The sequence below is a fragment of the Pleurodeles waltl genome, chromosome 12 (assembly GCF_031143425.1).
Source record: "Pleurodeles waltl isolate 20211129_DDA chromosome 12, aPleWal1.hap1.20221129, whole genome shotgun sequence".
NCBI classification, from domain to species: Eukaryota; Metazoa; Chordata; class Amphibia; order Caudata; family Salamandridae; genus Pleurodeles; species Pleurodeles waltl.
In genome coordinates, this window is record NC_090451.1 from 30,836,290 (window position 1) to 30,855,954 (window position 19,665).

General features: G+C 54.1%; 1 protein-coding gene across 1 annotated transcript in view; it reads right to left on the reverse strand.

Moving 5' to 3' along the window:
• The window catches only part of TLE2 (TLE family member 2, transcriptional corepressor), a 296,917-nt gene that overhangs the window by 224,499 nt on the left and 52,753 nt on the right, over positions 1-19,665 (reverse strand). The window contains exons 2-3 of the mRNA XM_069215878.1: positions 14,006-14,103; positions 10,440-10,503 (exon numbers count right to left, since the gene is read on the reverse strand). Of these exons, the coding sequence (XP_069071979.1) occupies positions 10,440-10,503; positions 14,006-14,103 (162 nt within the window). The remainder of the gene's footprint in view (positions 1-10,439; positions 10,504-14,005; positions 14,104-19,665) is intronic.

The window sequence follows — 19,665 nt, forward strand, 5'->3', positions numbered from 1 at the left end:
ACCTCTCTGCCACTGAAACACCAGCCCCTCCATCTCTCTCTCCTCCACTGAAACACCACCCCCTGCATCTCTCTGTCACTGAAACACCAGCCCCTCCACCTCTCGGTCACTGAAACCCAGGCCCTCCACCTCTCCACCACAGAAACACCAGCCCCTCCATCTCTCTGTCACTGAAACGCGAGCCTCTCTCTGCCACTTTAACTCCCGCCCCTCCATCTCAGTCACTGAAACACCAGCCCCTCCATCTCTCTGCCAATGAAACACCAGCCCCTCCATCTCTCTCTCCTCCACTGAAACACCAGCCCCTCCATCTCTCTGATAATGAAACACCAGCCCCTCCACCTCTCTGCCGCTGAAACCCCAGCCCCTCTCTCGGTCACTGAAATACCAGCCCATACGTCTCTCTCTCCTCCACTGTAACATCAGCCCCTCCATCTTCTCTCACTGAAACCCACCCCATCCATCTCTCTCTCCTCCACTGAAACACCAGCCCCTCCATCTCTCTCTCTCCTCCACTGAAACACCACCCCCGCATCTCTCTGTCACTGAAACGCCAGCCCCTCCACCTCTCGGTCACTGAAACCCAGGCCCTCCACCTCTTCACCACTGAAACACCAACCCCTCAATCTCTCTCTCCTCCACTGAAACACCACCCCATCCATCTCTCTGCCACTGACACCCAGCCCCTCCACCTCTCCACTGAAACACCAGCCCCTCTCTCTCCCTGTCACTGTAACACCAGTCCCTCCACCTCTCTCTCATCCACTGAAATACTATCCCCTCCATCTCTCTCCTCCACTGAAACACCAGCCCCTCCACCTCTCTGCCAATGAAACACCAGCCCTTCCATCTCTCTGCCAAGGAAACACCAGCCCCTCCATCTCTCTCTCCTCCACTGAAACACCAGCCCCTCCATCTCTCTGCCAATGAAACACCAGCCCTTCCATCTCTCTGCCAATGAAACACCAGCCCCTCCACCTCTCTGCCGCTGAATCCCCAGCCCCTCCACCTCTCTGCCGCTGAATCCCCAGCCCCTCCAACTCTCTGCCGCTGAAACCCCAGCCCCTCTCTTGGTCACTGAAACACCAGCCCCTCCATCTCTCTCTCCTCCACTGTAACATCAGCCCCTCCATCTTCTGTCACTGAAACACTAGCCCTACATCTCTCTGTCAATCAATCAATCAATCAAGGCATTTATAGAGCACGCTACTCACCCGTGAGGGTCTCAAGGCGCTAGGGGGTGGGGGGGTCACTGCAGCTCAAAAAGCCAAGTCTTGAGGCATCTCCTGAAGGCGAGGTGGTCACTGTCACTGAAACCTAGTCCATCCACCTCTCTGCCACTGAAACACCAGCCCCTCCATCTCCCTGCCAATGAAACACCAGCCCCTCCATCTCTCTCTCCTCCACTGAAACCCCACCCCCTGCATCTCTCTGTCACTGAAACACCAGCCCCTCCACCTCTCGGTCACTGAAACCCAGGCCCTCCACCTCTCGGTCACTGAAACCCAGGCCCTCCACCTCTCCACCACAGAAACACCAGCCCCTCCATCTCTCTGTCACTTAAACACGAGCCTCTCTCTGCCACTTTAACTCCCGGCCCTCCATCTCCATCACAGAAACCCCAGCCCCTCCATCTCTCTGCCAATGAAACACCAGCCCCTCCATCTCTCTCTCCTCCACTGAAACACCAGCCCCTCAATCTCTCTCTCCTCCACTGAAACACCACCCCCTCCATCTTTCTGTCACTGTAACACCAACCCCTCCATCTCTCTCTCCTTCACTGAAATACCAGCCCCTCCATCTCTCTGCCACTGAAACACCCGCCCCCTCCATCTCCGTCACTGAAACAACAGCCTCTCTCTGCCACTGAAACATCAGCCCCTTCACCTGTCACTGAAACCCCAGCCCCTCCATCTCTCTGCCAGTGAAACACCAGCCCCTCCACCTGTCACTGAAACACCAGCCTCTCTCTGCCACTGAAACACCAGCCCCTCCATCTCTCTGCCACTGAAACACCAGCCTCTCTCTGCCAATGAAACACTAGCCCCTCCATCGCTCGGTCACTGAAACACCAGCCCCTCCGTCTCTCTCCTCCACTGTAACACCAGCCCCTCCATCTCTCTGTCACTGAAACACGAGCCTCTCTCTGCCACTGAAACACTAGCCCCTCCATCCTGTCACTGAAACACCAGCCCCCCACCTCTCTACCTCTGAAACACCAACCCCTCCACCTCTCTGCCACTGAAACACCAGCCCCTCCACCTCTCTACCACTGAAACACCAGCCCCTCCATCTCTCTCTCCTCCACTGAAACACCAGCCCCTCCATCTCTCTCTCTCTCTGCCACTGAAACACCAGTCCCTTCATCTCTCTGTCACGGAAACATCTGCCCCTCCACCTCTCTGCCGCTGAAACACCAGCCTCTCTTTGCCAATGAAACACCAGCCCCTCCATCTCTCTGCCAATGAAACACCAGCCCCTCCATCTCTCTCCTCCACTGTAACACCAGCCCCTCCATCTCTCTGTCACTGAAACCCAGCCTCATCTCTCTCTCCTCCACTGAAACACCACCCCTCCATCTTTCTGTCACTGTAACACCAACCCCTCCATCTCTCTCTCCTTCACTGAAACACCAGCCCCTCCATCTCTCTGCCACTGAAACACCCGCCCCTCCATCTCCGTCACTGAAACACCAGCCTTTCTCTGCCACTGAAACATCAGCCCCTTCATCTGTCCCTGAAACCCCAGCCCCTCCATCTCTCTGCCAATGAAACACCAGCCCCTCTCTCCCCCTGTCACTGAAACACCTGCCCCTCCACCTCTCGGTCACTGAAACCCAGGCCCTCCACCTCTCCACCACAGAAACACCAGCCCCTCCATTTCTCTGTCACGGAAACATCTGCCCTTCCATCTCTCTGCCGTTGAAACACCAGCCTCTCTTTGCCAATGAAACACCAGCCCCTCCATCTCTCTGCCAATGAAACACCAGCCCCTCCATCTCTCTCTCCTCCACTGTAACACCAGCCCCTCCATCTCTCTGTCACTGAAACGCGAGCCTCTCTCTGCCACTTTAACTCCCGGCCCTCCATCTCCGTCACTGAAACCCCAGCCCCTCCATCTCTCTGCCAGTGAAACACCAGCCCCTCCACCTGTCACTGAAACACCAGCCTCTCTCTGCCACTGAAACACCAGCCCCTCCATCTCTCTGCCACTGAAACACCAGCCTCTCTCTGCCAATGAAACACTAGCCCCTCCATCGCTCGGTCACTGAAACACCAGCCCCTCCGTCTCTCTCCTCCACTGTAACACCAGCCCCTCCATCTCTCTGTCACTGAAACACGAGCCTCTCTCTGCCACTGAAACACCAGCCCCTCCATCTCTGGCACTGAAACACCAGCCTCTCTCTGCCAGTGAAACACCAGCCCCTCCATCCTCTGTCACTGAAACACTAGCCCCTCCATCCTGTCACTAAAACACCAGCCCCCCACCTCTCTACCTCTGAAACACCAACCCCTCCACCTCTCTACCTCTGAAACACCAGCCCCTCCACCTCTCTACCACTGAAACCCCAGCCCCTCCATCTCTCTCTCCTCCACTGAAACACCAGCCCCTCCATCTCTCTCTCTCTCTCTGCCACTGAAACACCAGTCCCTTCATCTCTCTCTCACGGAAACATCTGCCCCTCCACCTCTCTGCCGCTGAAACACCAGCCTCTCTTTGCCAATGAAACACCAGCCCCTCCATCTCTCTGCCAATGAAACACCAGCCCCTCCATCTCTCTCTCCTCCACTGTAACACCAGCCCCTCCATCTCTCTGTCACTGAAACCCAGCCTCATCTCTCTCTCCTCCACTGAAACACCACCCCTCCATCTTTCTGTCACTGTAACACCAACCCCTCCATCTCTCTCTCCTTCACTGAAACACCAGCCCCTCCATCTCTCTGCCACTGAAACACCCGCCCCTCCATCTCCGTCACTGAAACACCAGCCTTTCTCTGCCACTGAAACATCAGCCCCTTCATCTGTCACTGAAACCCCAGCCCCTCCATCTGTCTGCCAATGAAACACCAGCCCCTCTCTCTCCCTGTCACTGAAACACCTGCCCCTCCACCTCTCGGTCACTGAAACCCAGCCCCTCCACCTCTCCACCACAGAAACACCAGCCCCTCCATTTCTCTGTCACAGAAACATCTGCCCCTCCACCTCTCTTCCGCTGAAAAACCAGCCTCTCTTTGCCAATGAAACAGCAGCCCCTCCATCTATCTGCCAATGAAACACCAGCCCCTCCATCTCTCTCTCCTCCACTGTAACACCAGCCCCTCCATCTCTCTGTCACTGAAACGCGAGCCTCTCTCTGCCACTTTAACTCCCGGCCCTCCATCTCCATCACTGAAACACCAGCCCCTCCATCTCTCTGCCAATGAAACACCAGCCCCTCCATGTCTCTCTCCTCCACTGAAACACCAGCCCCTCAATCTCTCTCTCCTCCACTGAAACCCCACCCCCTCCATCTTTCTGTCACTGTAACACCAACCCCTCCATCTCTCTCTCCTTCACTGAAATACCAGCCCCTCCATCTCTCTGCCACTGAAACACCCGCCCCCTCCATCTCCGTCACTGAAACAACAGCCTCTCTCTGCCACTGAAACATCAGCCCCTTCACCTGTCACTGAAACCCCAGCCCCTCCATCTCTCTGCCAGTGAAACCCCAGCCCCTCCACCTGTCACTGAAACACCAGCCTCTCTCTGCCACAGAAACACCAGCCCCTCCATCTCTCTGCCACTGAAACACCAGCCTCTCTCTGCCAATGAAACACTAGCCCCTCCATCGCTCGGTCACTGAAACACCAGCCCCTCCGTCTCTCTCCTCCACTGTAACACCAGCCCCTCCATCTCTCTGTCACTGAAACACGAGCCTCTCTCTGCCACTGAAACACCAGCCCCTCCATCTCTGGCACTGAAACACCAGCCTCTCTCTGCCAGTGAAACACCAGCCCCTCCATCCTCTGTCACTGAAACACTAGCCCCTCCATCCTGTCACTGAAACACCAGCCCCCCACCTCTCTACCTCTGAAACACCAGCCCCTCCATCTCTCTGCCACTGAAACACCAGCCCCTCTCTCTCCCTGTCACTGAAACACCAGCCCCTCTCTCTCCCTGTCACTGAAACACCAGCCCCTCTCTCTCCCGGTCACTGAAACACTAGCCCCTCCATCTCTCTCTCTCCACTGTAACACCAGCCCCTCCATCCTCTGTCACTGAAACACCAGCCCCTCCATCTCTGTCACTGAAACCCAGTCCCTTCATCTCTCTGCCGCAGGAAACACCAGCCCCTCCATCTCTCTGCCACTGAAACACCAGCCCTTCCATCTCTCTGCCACTGGTGGAGAAGTGTGGCTCAATGGTTAGAGCGGCAGACCCTGCGGCAGAGATCTGGCTCAAGACCAGGGTTCAAGTCCCGCTTCGGCAGGTCTTGGGCTCAATTCCCCTTGACCAGATAATTCTCGCATCGGTGCCTAATCTAATTCATGGGTCCCACTCTGCAACTCTGGGCAATAGCTTGCTTAATCTCCACAATGGCCCCAACAGCGCTTGGATGCCTGGCTTCACCCTGGGGGTGCTCAGGAGTGGGCGCCTCACAGGGAAAAGCCAGGAGGGGTTCCACAGCGGGATGAGTACAGCGCCTTGAGACCCTAACGGGTGAGTAGTGCGCTATACAAGTGCTAATTTACAATTACATTTACTGAAACCCCAGCCCCTACATCTCTCTCTCACTGAAACACGAGCCTCTCTCTGCCACTGAAACCCCAGCCCCTACATCTCTCTCTCACTGAAACACGAGCCTCTCTCTGCCACTGAAACCCCAGCCCCCTACATCTCTCTGTCACTGAAACACCAGCCCCTCCGTCTCTCTCCTCCACTGTAACACCAGCCCCTCCATCCTCTGTCACTGAAACACTAGCTCCTCCATCCTGTCACTGAAACACCAGCGTGCAGTCACTTCTTCCCTGTGTGGCCTCCAAGGCTGTTCAGCCTGATAAAGGTGCGCACTTCTGCAGTGGGTCCAGAAAGGCCGCACTCCATCTGTCACACGTCCCTTAAACCCCCGCCCTCCCTCTCTGCTACTGAAACACCAGCCTCTCGATCTCTCTGCCACTGAAACCCCAGCCCTGTCTCTCTGCCTCTGAAACACCGGTCCCTCCAGCTCTGCCACTGAAACCCCAGCCCCTCCAGCTCTGCCACTGAAACACCAGCCCCTCCCTCTCTGCCACTAAAACCCCAGCCCCTCCATCTCTTTGCCACTGAACCATCAGTCCCTCTCTCTCTGTGCCACTGAAATACCATCCCTCTTACTCTCTGCAACTGAAACCTCTGCCCTCTCTCTCTGCCAATTAAACACCAGCCCCTCCACCTCTCTGCCAATGAAACACCAGCCCCTCCATCTCTCTGTCACGGAAACATCTGCCCCTCCACCTCTCTGCGCTGAAACACCAGCCTCTCTCTGCCAATGAAACACCAGCCCCTCCATCTCTCCGTCACTGAAACACCAGCCCCTCCATCTCTCTCTCCTCCACTGAAACACCAGCCCCTCCATCTCTCTCTCTGCCACTGAAACACCAGCCCCTTCATCTCTCTGTCACGGAAACATCTGCCCCTCCACCTCTCTGCGCTGAAACACCAGCCTCTCTCTGCCAATGAAACACCAGCCCCTCCATCTCTCCGTCACTGAAACACCAGCCCCTCCATCTCTCTCTCCTCCACTGAAACACCAGTCCCTCCATCTCTCTCTCTGCCACTGAAACCCCAGCCCCTCCATCTCTCTGCCACTGAAACCCCAGCCCCTCCTCCTCCTCTCCTCTCTCTGCCACTGAAACACCAGCCCCTTCATCTCTCTGTCACGGAAACTTCAGCCCCTCCACCTTTCTGCCGCTGAAGCACCAGCCTCTCTCTCTCGGTCACTGAAACCCCAGCTCATCCACCTCTCTCTCTTTGCAACTGAAACACCAGCCCCTCTCTCTGCCACTGAAACACCAGCCACTCCATCTCTCTGCCAATGAAACACTAACCCCTCCATCTCTCTGCCAATGAGACACCAGCCCCTCCATCTCTCTGCCACTGGGACTCCAGCCCCTCCATCTCTTTGCCACTGGGACTCCAGCCCCTCCATCTCTTTGCCACTGGGACTCCAGCTCCTCCATCTCTTTGCCACTGGGACTCCAGCCCCTCCATCTCTTTGCCACTGGGACTCCAGCCCCTCCATCTCTCTCTCCTCCACTGAAACACCAGCCCCTCCATCTCTCTCTCCTCCACTGAAACACCAGCCCCTCCATCTCTCTGTCACTGAAAACCATCCCTCTCTCTCGGTCACTGAAACACCAGCCCCTCCGCCTCTCTCTCTGCCACTGAACACCAGACCCTTCATCTCTCTGACGCTGAAACACCAGCCTCTCTCTCTGCCACTGAAACACAAGCCCCTCCATCTCCCTGCCACTGAAACACCAGCTCCTCCACCACTCTGCCGCTAAAACACTAGCCCTACATCTCTCTCCCCACTGAAACACCAGCCTCTCCACCTCCTTTTCACTGAAACACCAGCCCCTCCGCCTCTCTCTGCCACTGAACACCAGCCCCTTTATCTCTGTCACTGAAACATCAGCTCTTCCATGTCTCTGCCGCTGAAACACAAGCACCTCCATCTCTCTGCCACTGAAACACCAGCCCCTCTCTCTCTCTCTGCCGCTGAAACACCAGCCCCTCCATCTACCTGCCGCTGAAATACCATCCCCTCCATCTCCCTGCCACTGAAACACCATCCCCTCCATCTCCCTGCCACTGAAACACCATCCCCTCCATCTCCCTGCCACTGAAACACCGGCCCCTCTATCTCTCTGCCACTGGAACACCAGCCCCTCCATCTCTCTCTCCTCCACTGAAACACTCCGCCCCTATTTTACGTGCCTTAAACACCAGCCCGTGTGTGTATTTGCCCTGGCCACACCGGCCTATGAGTCTATCTGCCCCATAGACACCAGTCTAGTGTCTATCTGCCCCTTAAAGCCCAGCCCCAGTACCTCTCTGCCACCCTCCTTCATTAAGCCCCTCCTGGTGGCAGGTCGCACAGCAGGGTCAGGCATGAAACTGCCTGCCCCCCTTCCGGGACACTGGCACGAGGGTGCCAGGGTGCCTGAGAGAGCGGCACGGCTGCCTTGCCTCTCGGCGGTGGCTCTGGGCCTTGGCCTCTGCTTCCGGGGTGACTGGTCACTTTGGGTCGGGTACACTGGACAGGAGAAGCTAGCTGTTCCTTTATTGACCCTGGGCCACCTCCGGTTTCTTACTTTCCCACTCGCCCTCTGCTTAATGGAAAGACCCTTAAAAGTTCAAATCGTGGGACTTTTGCTCACACTAAACCATGATTCATTTATACACGTACACATCTTTAAGCTAGATAACTTAATGTTTTCCTATAAAGCCCCATTCTTACAGTTTTACTAATCAAAGTGTAAAGAACATTTACTGTAGGTGATCTTTGACAGTGAAAGCCCTTATATCTAATAGAAACCTTCACATCACAACCCCATACCCCTGCGCTGCCCTCCCCCCCTCCCCCCCCCCCCCCCCCCCTCACCTCTGCCACGACAGAGGTGACGAAACTGCGGAGTCCTCGCCCCCACTGCTGGCTAGCCCCCAGGGTGCTGGGCCGGCAGGCAGAGCTCACCCCGACCCAGGAAGTGTTCCTGCATCCTACAGGGCCTTTAGAAGAAGCCAAACAGGAAGGTTTGCTTTCCGAGTAGAATGGCCTAAAAACATAACGCAGGGATTACCCAGGAGGACTACTCTTTTAAAAGCTAACAAGACTGAGCCACTCCAGATGTCTGTCCTCTGCTTCGTCCTCCACAGCTCCCAAAGATGGGACAGAGGAACTGGTCCATAAACTAACCAGTTAAATGGCATGCGTTAGTGTCCTGGGAGGGAAGACACACGTGCAAGAGAGACACCTGCAGGTCATGGTGGGTACTGCATTAAACCAAGCCTCAGAAAAAGGAGGCAGACATCAGTGCATCAGGGACACCTTCTGGTCACTCAAGATAAGACACTGGCTGGACTCCTAGGGAAGGCAGCAGCGACACCCAGGGGTCAGTGGAGGTATAACACTGCTTAATGTTAAGGGGCAGAGAAGACAGGTATTGGTGCGGCAGCGACTGCCTGTGGCCAGTAGGGGTCTGACCATTGACTATTAATAAACTTAGAGAGTCAACAGACATTGGTGCAACAGAGACACCCTGTGGCCAGTAGGGGTAAGGCATTCAGTGTTGAAAGGGAGTGAGCAAACACTGGTGCAGCAGGCAGAGCGACGCACATTCAGTATCGTTCACCTTTGTTCCCAACTACCTGAGAGGAGTAGGACGGGGTAGAGGCACTGGGGGTCGCTCTGGGTTCAAAGCTGGCCACAGAGAAGCAAATTAATGGGTCCCGAAGAGCAGAAGGTATTATCTAAAGCTGCTCTTAAGGCTCTGACCTTTGGTCGGTGAATGTGACTGCATTGCCCCGGGGGCAGCAGGTTTGGGCGCCAGATTGGCTCACCACTGAACCTTCTTCATGGAAGAAACACGCGCAGGCTACCGAAAATGCAAAACTTGGCTTGCTGATTAGCCGCTAAAATTCTCCGAAGAGCCTGCGCCTTGACTACTCTCTGATAACCCCACTGGTTACTTCCAAAGCTGTGGAGCAACTTTCAGATTGCTCCCGCCCTGCTGCCGAACCCGCGTCTCCCTTCCTCTCCCTTCTCCCACTCTGATCGGCCTCCCCCCGTGCCTGCTGCATTTAATGTGGCCTCCAGAGACCGGTCTCCGATGGGTCCGGTCCTCCGGGGAGTGTCAGCTGGATTAAATGGCCAGTCCGGCTCTAGAAAGAAGACTCGTGCTCTTGCTGCTAAAGCGCTTCAACGCCTTGTCGGGGTTGGTAAGCGCTATATAAATAGCGTTTACAAGTACAGGCTGTGGAACAATACGAACTCAGCCTCCAAGTCTTCAGCCGGAAAAACAACTGCAACCTCTGCTCATTGGTTGGTTCGCATTTCTGCGGAGTCTGGGGCTGAAGGGCCTGACGCTTGGACGCTATTTGGACCCGCCTCTGGCTTCAGGGCGCTAGTTGAAGCTGTTCTGTCTCTTTGATCCCCTGAAGAAGCTGTGCCCTCTTGTTCCGGTCACTGCTATGCACCCGGCTGTACTAGCCCCATCACCCAATCTGCCTACTACATGCGACCCCTAGAGGGGCGAGCCTGCAGGTCACGGGGGGTCCTGCCCGGCACAAGGACTGCAGAAGGACACCTTCACTCCCTGGTGGAGGGAGGGGGGTGGTTGGCGCCTCTGAAGTACAGTGGACACATATTAAATTAAGGGGGTGAGTCGATGAACCCGAAGACCCCTCCACCTCCTCACCATGACGTAGTGTCTCTGCACCTCTGTCTTCTCACTGGCCAGCTTGTCACACTCCAGCTTGAGGCTGCAATGGAAACACAGGTTACATGACCCCTCTGGTATCTTATGAACAACAGCATGTGTTTCCTGAGCGTCATCTGCATGTATCTACCTCACCTGTAGGCGCTGGACAACTACCTCACCTGTAAGCCCCTGGACATCTACCTCACCTGTAAGCCCCTGGACATCTACCTCACCTGTAAGCCCCTGGACATCTACCTCACCTGTAAGCCCCTGGACATCTACCTCACCTGTAAGCCCCTGGACATCTACCTCACCTGTAAGCCGCTGGACATCTACCTCACCTGTAAGCCCCTAGACATCTACCTCACCTGTAAGCCCCTAGACATCTACCTCACCTGTAAGCCCCTGGACATCTACCTCACCTGTAAGCCACCAGACATCTACCTCACCTGTAAGCCACCAGACATCTACCTCACCTGTAAGCCCCAGGACATCTACCTCACCTGTAAGCCCCTGGACATCTACCTCACCTGTAAGCCGCTAGACATCTACCTCACCTGTAAGCCCTGGGCATCTACCTCACCTGTAAGCCCCTAGACATCTACCTCACCTGTAAGCCCCTAGACATCTACCTCACCTGTAAGCCGCTAGACATCTACCTCACCTGTAAGCCGCTGGACAAGTACCTCACCTGTAAGCCCCTGGACATCTACCTCACCTGTAAGCCGCTGGACATCTACCTCACCTGTAAGCCCCTGGACATCTACCTCACCTGTAAGCCCCTGGACATCTGCCTCACCTGTAAGCCGCTAGACATCTACCTCACCTGTAAGCCCTGGGCATCTACCTCACCTGTAAGCCCCTGGACATCTACCTCACCTGTAAGCCCCTGGACATCTACCTCACCTGTAAGCCGCTGGACAAGTACCTCACCTGTAAGCCCCTGGACATCTACCTCACCTGTAAGCTGCTGGACATCTACCTCACCTGTAAGCCCCTGGACATCTGCCTCACCTGTAAGCCGCCGGACATCTGCCTCACCTGTAAGCCGCCGGACATCTGCCTCACCTGTAAGCCGCCGGACATCTGCCTCACCTGTAAGCCGCCGGACATCTGCCTCACCTGTAAGCCCCTGGACATCTACCTCACCTGTAAGCCGCTAGACATCTACCTCACCTGTAAGCCGCTAGACATCTACCTCACCTGTAAGCCGCTAGACATCTACCTCACCTGTAAGCCGCTAGACATCTACCTCACCTGTAAGCCGCTGGACATTTACCTGGCCTGTAAACTGAGACTAACCGTGTGTGTACCGGCACCTCAGACTACCTACCTCATCTGTACCCTCAGCTGTAGCGTCAGGACAACCGAGTCAGATGGGCCATCTGGAAACCTACCTCACCTGTGACCTCAGGAAGTCACCTCACCTGTGACCTCAGGAGATCTACCTCACCTGTGACCTCACAAAGTCACCTCACCTATCACCTCAGGAAGTCTACCTCACCTGTGACCTCAGGAAATCTACCTCACCTGTGACCTCAGGAAATCTACCTCACCTGTGACCTGAAGCTGACCGTGTGTGTACCGGCACCTCAGACTACCTACCTCATCTGTACCCTCAGCTGACACGTCAGGACAACCGAGTCAGATGCACCATCTGGAAATTTGTCTCACCTGTGACCTCAAGAAATCTACCTCACCTGTGACCTCACAAAGTCACCTCACCTATGACCTCAGGAAATCTACCTCACCTGTGACCTCAAGAAATCTACCTCAACCCATTCATCTCAGGAAATATACCTCACCTGTGACTTCAAGCCGACTGTGTGTGTACCTGCACCTCAGGCTACCTACCTCATCTGTATCCTCAGCTGTGGCGTCAGGACTGAAGAAGGGTGATACCCTGAAACCGGTCCCAGGATGCTTGTTTCCGGTCCAGGGAGGACCCGGCCTGGCAGTTCGGGCTGGACTGTTCCCATGAGGAACAGGGTCAAGACTGATTTGCATATGGCTGGGTCCGAACTGGGGTGGCATGGTGAGCAAAAGAACGATGGATTAAACCCAGATCTGTGACTGGGGGTGAGTGTTTGCATTGTCAGCACTCCGTCCATCATCCTTTTGTGTTACTAGTGGCATCAGGACAACCAAGTCAAATGGACCATCTGGAAATCTACCTCACCTCTGACCTCAAGAAATCACCCCATCTGTGGCCTCATGAAATCCTCTCACATGTTATCTCAGGAAACCTACCTCACCTGTGACCTGAAGCAGACTGTGTGTTTCCTGGCACCGCAGGCTACCTATAGCATCTTTGCCTTCAGCTGAAGCATGAGGAGATGCCAGTCAACTGGCCATCTGGAAATCTACCTCACCTGTGACCTCAGGAAGTCACCTCATCTGTGATCTTAAAAAGTCACCTCACCTGTGACCTCAGGAAATCTACCTCATCTCTGACCTGAAGCGGAGTGTTTGCCTACTGGCACCTCAGGCTGCTTACCGTATCTTTACCTCCAGCTGTAGCGTGAGGGGATGTGAGTCAACTGGACCATCTGGAAATCTACCTCACCTGTGACCTGAAGCTGACCGTGCGTTACCTGGCACCTGAGACTACCTACCTCATCTTACCCTAAGCTGCAGTGTGAGGAGAAGCAAGTCAACTTGACCATCTGTAAACCCACCTCCCCAGTGAACTCAGAAAATCTACCTCACCTGTGACCTCAGAATGTCACTACATCTGTGACCTCAGGAAGTCCCATCACGAGTTACTTCAGGAAATCACATCACCTGTGACCTCACAAAATCTTCTCACCTGTGACCTCACAAACTCTACCTCACCTGTAACTTAAGGAAGTCAGCTCACCTGTGACCTCATCAAATCTACCTCACCTGTGACCTCAGGAAATCTATCTCACCTACCTGAGCTGTGACCTCAGGAAATTTACCTCACCTGTGACTTAAGGAAGTCAGCTCACCAGTGACCTCAAGGTGATTTTGCATCAATAAGCACCTCAGGCTACCTCTTACTTCAACTTCACCCTCAGCTGCAGGAAGAGGACAACCAAGTCAACTGGACCATCAGCAGATCTTCCTCACCTGTGACCTCAGTAGATCTACCTCGCCTGTGACCTCAGCAGATCTACCTTGCCTGTGACATGAAGCTGAACTTTCTTCTATGGGATATCGGAATACCTACCTGGCCTTTGTGCTGGTCACACCTCACAGTGGACACCATGAGGTCTCTGGAAGGGGAGAGCACTCCTCATACCTCACAGTGGTCACTATGAGATGACTGAAGGGGAGAGCGCGCCTTATACCTCACAGTGGGCACCAGGAGATCTCCGGAAGGGGAGAGCGCCTTATACCTCACAGTGGGCACCAGGAGATCTCCGGAAGGGGAGAGCGCCTTATACCTCACAGTGGGCACCAGGAGATCTCCGGAAGGGGAGAGCGCCTCATACCTCCACAGTGGACAACTCGAGGTGTCAAAGCTGTGAATATTATCCTCTCCCCACTCATTCCAGAAGGGCCCACCCCCCTCGTCCCCAGAAGCCCCCCCTTCTCACCTGTGATACTGCGCCTGCAGGAACTGAAACTCGTCCTTGATGCGGTCACAGATTTCCAGGATTGAAAACTTGAAGGGCTGAGAAGACGGCAGAGGAGTCTGGGGAAGAGAGAGAGTGAGAAGAGGTCTCGCCACCACCCTCCACACCCCCCCTCCAATCCCCCACCTCTCCTAGAACCTGCACACCATCACCACACGTCCGGCTGCGTGTCCTAGACCCCCCCCGTCCTCTGCCACGCATCCCATGTTCACACGTCTGGACGGCTTTTCAGACCCCATCATCTCATCGGGGGGGGTACAGATTAACACCCCCCCCCCCCCGAGAGGCGACAAAGGCTCGAGAAACCAGGTTGAAAGGAGGAGCGCCGCAGAGCTCCGGGGTGCGAGCCTGGACTGGCCCGCAATGCCGCCGCCGCCTGTGTGGATGGACCGTGTTTGGGGCTCAGAAATGGGCAGAGGGGCTGCAGCCGGTGCAGGGTCACCCCGAAACAAACCTAGTCTGAGGCCAGTAAGCGCCCTGCACCAGGACCTTGAGATTTGGGACACGCTAAACATCTGAGAGGCAGGTTTAGGACTGTATCAGAACATATATAAAAACACATTTTTTCTGTATGGAACCTGCCCCCAGACCGTCTCACATTCGTTCCCCGGGCTCCCTCTTTGAGACCCAAAGATGCTGGTACTAGCATGAATTCCAGGATCGTCCCACCCACAGCAGGTTTTCCATTAAGGGGCTAATTTAAAAACAAATTGTAGGTAACATCACTGTATTAAGTTTTATAGATACAGCAAATTTATTGTATACATGAGCTGGACGTTCGTACTTTACAAACTGTATGACTACTTGCTCTAGTCTAGTTTTTTCCCTTTGCATTCTGGGACTTGTAGTCTAGGTCGGCTAAAGAACCTTACAAGTCGCAGAATGTAAAGAACAACTCAGAATGCAACAGCGGGTCGTGCATGAACCCATGAAGCATGGCAGGGCTGCAGGCCTACGTGAATACTCGTTGCCCATCTGCCCCCACCCGCCTTTCTCTTTATTATCGGGTTGTGATAACTTCCCCCACCATTAGCAAGAAACCCTTTCATCACTGACATTGCCTTTAGTTCAGTATTAAGAGGTTGCGCCATGTCACGGGGACACTGTCTACGTGACCTGTGCTGCCACTCAACTGACAAATGCAGCCTGGGAATTGTAGTCTAGCTTCGCTTCAATTAAGCCACCTGATTGAGCTCACCTGGGACAAGATCACTAGTACAAGAAAACCCATGTGTGGCAACACAAGTGCACGTCTTACAGGCAGCGATCTGGTATCTCTGAGACTGGGGCTCCCTGACACCCACCACCCCTCGCATCAAGGCTGCGGCCCTCAGACCTGCAAGGGGGGCGCCTGTCACGTGCTCTTCGGCCAGTCCTGCCCCTCGGAGGGCTGTTCACAGCTTTATAATCCGACCTTTAAGATCCCAGCATGCAGCGCGCTGCTGCAGGGAAAGCCCGGACTGGCCGTGGCGCCGCACATGGAATGGGTCCCTGTGCAGCCTCGGGCACCCCAGCGGCCTGAAGTCTGCACTTCAAACAAAGCCCTTTAAATGTGGCACTTTCAGAGGAGGGAGGTCAGGTCCAGGGGTGCGGGGCCCGGGGCAGGCTGAGCTCCCGGGGGGACACCAGCCTTCATTTACCACTGCTGTCCTGGGGGCTCCTGACTACTGAACCCCAAATACACCCCAAGTGTACCCCTTACCGCGTGACGGGCACGGAGAGGGCGCAGACAAGCTCTTATCCACAGAGGAGATCAGGGCCACAAAGAAAAACATAATAGAATGTACCCAAGAGGAAATACTCACATAATGTGGGATTCCCAGTGAAAACCCGGCACTCCCTGCCCCTTCCCAACTGGAATTCGGAGCCACAAATGTCTTTATTGAGTTTGCGGGTCAAACAGTAGCCCATCCTTTTCACCCACTTTATCGTTTTATGGTGGAGCTTGTGAACCCCAGGCCTGGAGCAGGCAGGCCCTGGTAAGCAAGCATCGAAGTATTGGGGTGCCTTCATCAGACCTCCCGCAGGCTCCAGTAAACAAACAAGTATTGGGGTTCTGTAGGAGGCTGGCCTGGCTTGTAGTGGGTACCAGAGGTACTTACACCTTGTGCCAGGTCCAGTTATCCCTTATTAGCGTGGAAGAGGTGTTTCTAGCAGCTTAGGCTGATAGAAGGTAGCTATGGCAGAGCAGCTTAGGCTGAACTAGGAGACATGAAAAGCTCCTACTATACCACTGGTGTCATATGCACAATATCATAAGAAAACACAATACACAGATATACTAAAAATAAAGGTACTTTATTTTTATTACAATATGCCAAAAGTATCTCAGAGTGTACCCTCAGTATGAGGATGCCAAATATACACAAGATATATGTACACAATACCAAAAATATGCAGTAATATAATAAAAGGAAATAATGCAAGCAGTGTAAAGTTACAATAGATTGCAATAGGAGCTCATAGGTATAGGGGCAACACAAACCATATACTCCAAAAGTGGAATGCGAACCACGAATGGACCCCAGACCTATGTGAGCTTGTAGAGGGTCACTGGGACTGTAAGAAAACAGTGAGGGTTAGAAAAATAGCCCGCCCCAAGAACCTGTAAGGTAGGTGTAAAGTGCACCTACAACCCCCAGAGAGCACAGAAGTCGTGATAGGGGGATTCTGCAGGAAGAGCAAACACCAGCAATGCAACAACAGTGGATTCCCGGACCTGAGTACCTGTAAGACAAGGGGACCAAGTCCAATAGTCGCGACAGTGTCGAGAGTGGGCAGGAGCCCAGGAAATGCCAGCTGAGGGTGCAAGGAAGCTGCCACCTGTTGGAAGAAGCTTGGAGTTCTGCAAGAAAGAAGAGGACTAGGAACTTCTCCTTTGGAGGATGGATGTCCCACGTCGCGATGAAGCTTGCAGAGGTGTTCTCACGCAGAAAGACCGCAAACAAGCCTTGCTAGCTGTAAGAGTCACGGTAGAGGTTTTTGGGTGCTGATGTAGCCCAGGAGGGACCAGGATGTCGCCACTAGGAAGAGGAGACAGAGGGGGCACCCAGCAACTCGGGGAGCCCTCACAGAAGCAGGCAGCACCCGCAGAACTACCCTAACAGGCACTTGGAAGAAGAGTGAACCAGAGTCTCTGCAAAGTCACAAAAGGGAGTCCCACGACGCCAGAGGACAACTCAAAAGGTTGTGCACTGCAGGAAGGAGTACCGGGGACCCAGGCTTGGCTGTGCATGAAGGAAATCCTGGAAGAGTGCACAGGAGCCGGAGCAGCTGCAAATCACACGGTACCCAGCAATGCAGTCTAGCGTGGGGAGGCAAGGACTTACCTCCACCAAACTTGGACTGAAGAGTCACTGGACTGTGGGAGTCACTTGGACAGAGTTGCTGAGTTCCAGGGACCACGCTCGTCAGGATGAGAGGGAACCCAGAGGACCAGTGTTGCAGTCTTTTGGTGCCTGCGTTAGTAGGGGGAAGATTCCGTCGACCCACGGGAGATTTCTTCGGAGCTTCTGGTGCAGGGTGAAGGCAGGCTACCCCCAGAGCATGCACCACCTGGAAACAGTCGAGAAAGCCGGCAGGATAAGGCGCTACAATGTTGCTAGTAGTCGTCTTGCTACTTTGTTGCGGTTTTGCAGGTGTCCTGAGCAGTCAGCAGTCGATCATTTGGTAGAAGGTGAAGAGGGAGATGCAGAGGAACTCTGATGAGCTCTTGCATTCGTTATCTGAAAAATTCCCCAAAGCAGAGACCCCAAATAGCCAGAAAAGGAGGTTTGGCTACCAAGGAAGGAGGATTGGCTACCAAGAGAGGTAAGAGCCTATCAGAAGGAGCCTCTGACGTCATCTGCTGGCCATGGGCACTCAGAGCAGTCCAGTGTGCCCCCAACACCTCTGTTTCCAAGATTGCAGAGGTCTGGGACACACTGGAGGAACTCTGGGCACCTACCCTGGGAGGTGCAGGTCAGGGGAGTGGTCACTCCCCTTTCCTTTGTCCAGTTTCGCGCCAGAGCAGAGCTGGGGGATCCCTGAACCGGTGTAGACTGGCTTATGCAGAGATGGGCACCATCTGTGCCCATCAAAGCATTTCCAGAGGCTGGGGGAGGCTACTCCTCCCCAGCCTTCACACCTATTTCCAAAGGGAGAGGGTGTAACACCCTCTCTCAGCGGAAATCCTTTGTTCTGCCTTCCTGGGCCAGGGCTGCTGGACCCCAGGAGGGCAGAAACCTGTCTGAGGGGTTGGCAGCAGCTGCAGTGGAGACCCCGGAAAGGCAGTTTGGCAGTACCCGGGTTCTGTGCTAGAGACCTGGGGTATCATGGAATTGTCGCCCCCAATACCAGAATGGTATTGGGGTGACCATTCCATGATCTTAGACATGTTACATGGCCATGTTCGGAGTTACCATTATGATGCTATACATAGGTAGTGACCTATGTATAGTGCATGCGTGTAATGGTGTCCCCGCACTCACAAAGACTGGGGAATTTGCCCTGAACGATGTGGGGGCACCAGGGTACCCACACACTAAGTAACTTTGCACCCAACTTTCACCAGGTGAAGGTTAGACATATAGGTGACTTATAAGTTACTTAAGTGCAGTGGTAAATAGCTGTGAAATAATGTGGACGTTATTTCACTCAGGCTGCACTGGCAGGCCTGTGTAAAAATTGTCAGAGCTCCCTATGGGTGGCAAAAGAAATGCTGCAGCCCATAGGGATCTCCTGGAACCCCAATACCCTGGGTACCTCAGTACCATATACTAGGGAATTATATGGGTGTACCAGTATGCCAATGTGAATTGGTAAATTTAGTCACTAGCCTGTTAGTGTCAAATTTGGAAAGCAGAGAGAGCATGACCACTGAGGTTCTGGTTAGCAGAGCCTCAGTGAGACAGTTAGGCATCACAAAGGGAACACATACATATAGGCCACAAACTTATGAGCACTGGGGCCCTGGCTGGCAGGGTACCAGTGACACATAGACTAAAACAACATATATACAGTGAAATATGGGGGTAACATGCCAGGCAAGATGGTACTTTCCTACAGGTTCCTTCACTAGACCCCGGATCACACTGACATTAAGTATTTAGGTTCCTACACCGGACCTGGAACCAGCAGAACCCAGTAAACAAACATCACAGGACACAGCCTCACTGGGGTGAAGTATTGGGGTTTCACCCATTTTATCGTTTTGTGGTGGAGCTTGTGATCCCCAGACCTGGATCCGGCAGTGCCCAGTAAACAAACATTGAAATATTGGGATGCCTCCACCAGACCTCTGCCAGGCTCCAGGAAACAAACATAGTATTGGAGTTCCTACACCCGACCTGGATCACGCGGGCTCCAGTAAACAAACATCAAAGTATTGGGGTTGCTTCACCAGACCAGGGTCACACTGACATGAAGTATTGGGATCCCTCAGGCTCCAGTAAACAAACATCGAAGTATTGGGGTGGCTTCACCAGACCTATGTCAGGCTCCAGTAAACAAGCATTTAATTATTGGGGTTCCTATCCCAGACCTGGATCCGGCGGAGCCCAGTAAACAAACATCACAGGACACAGCCTCACTGGGGTGAAGTATTGGGGTTTCTACACCAGACTTCCGGCAGGCTCCAGTAA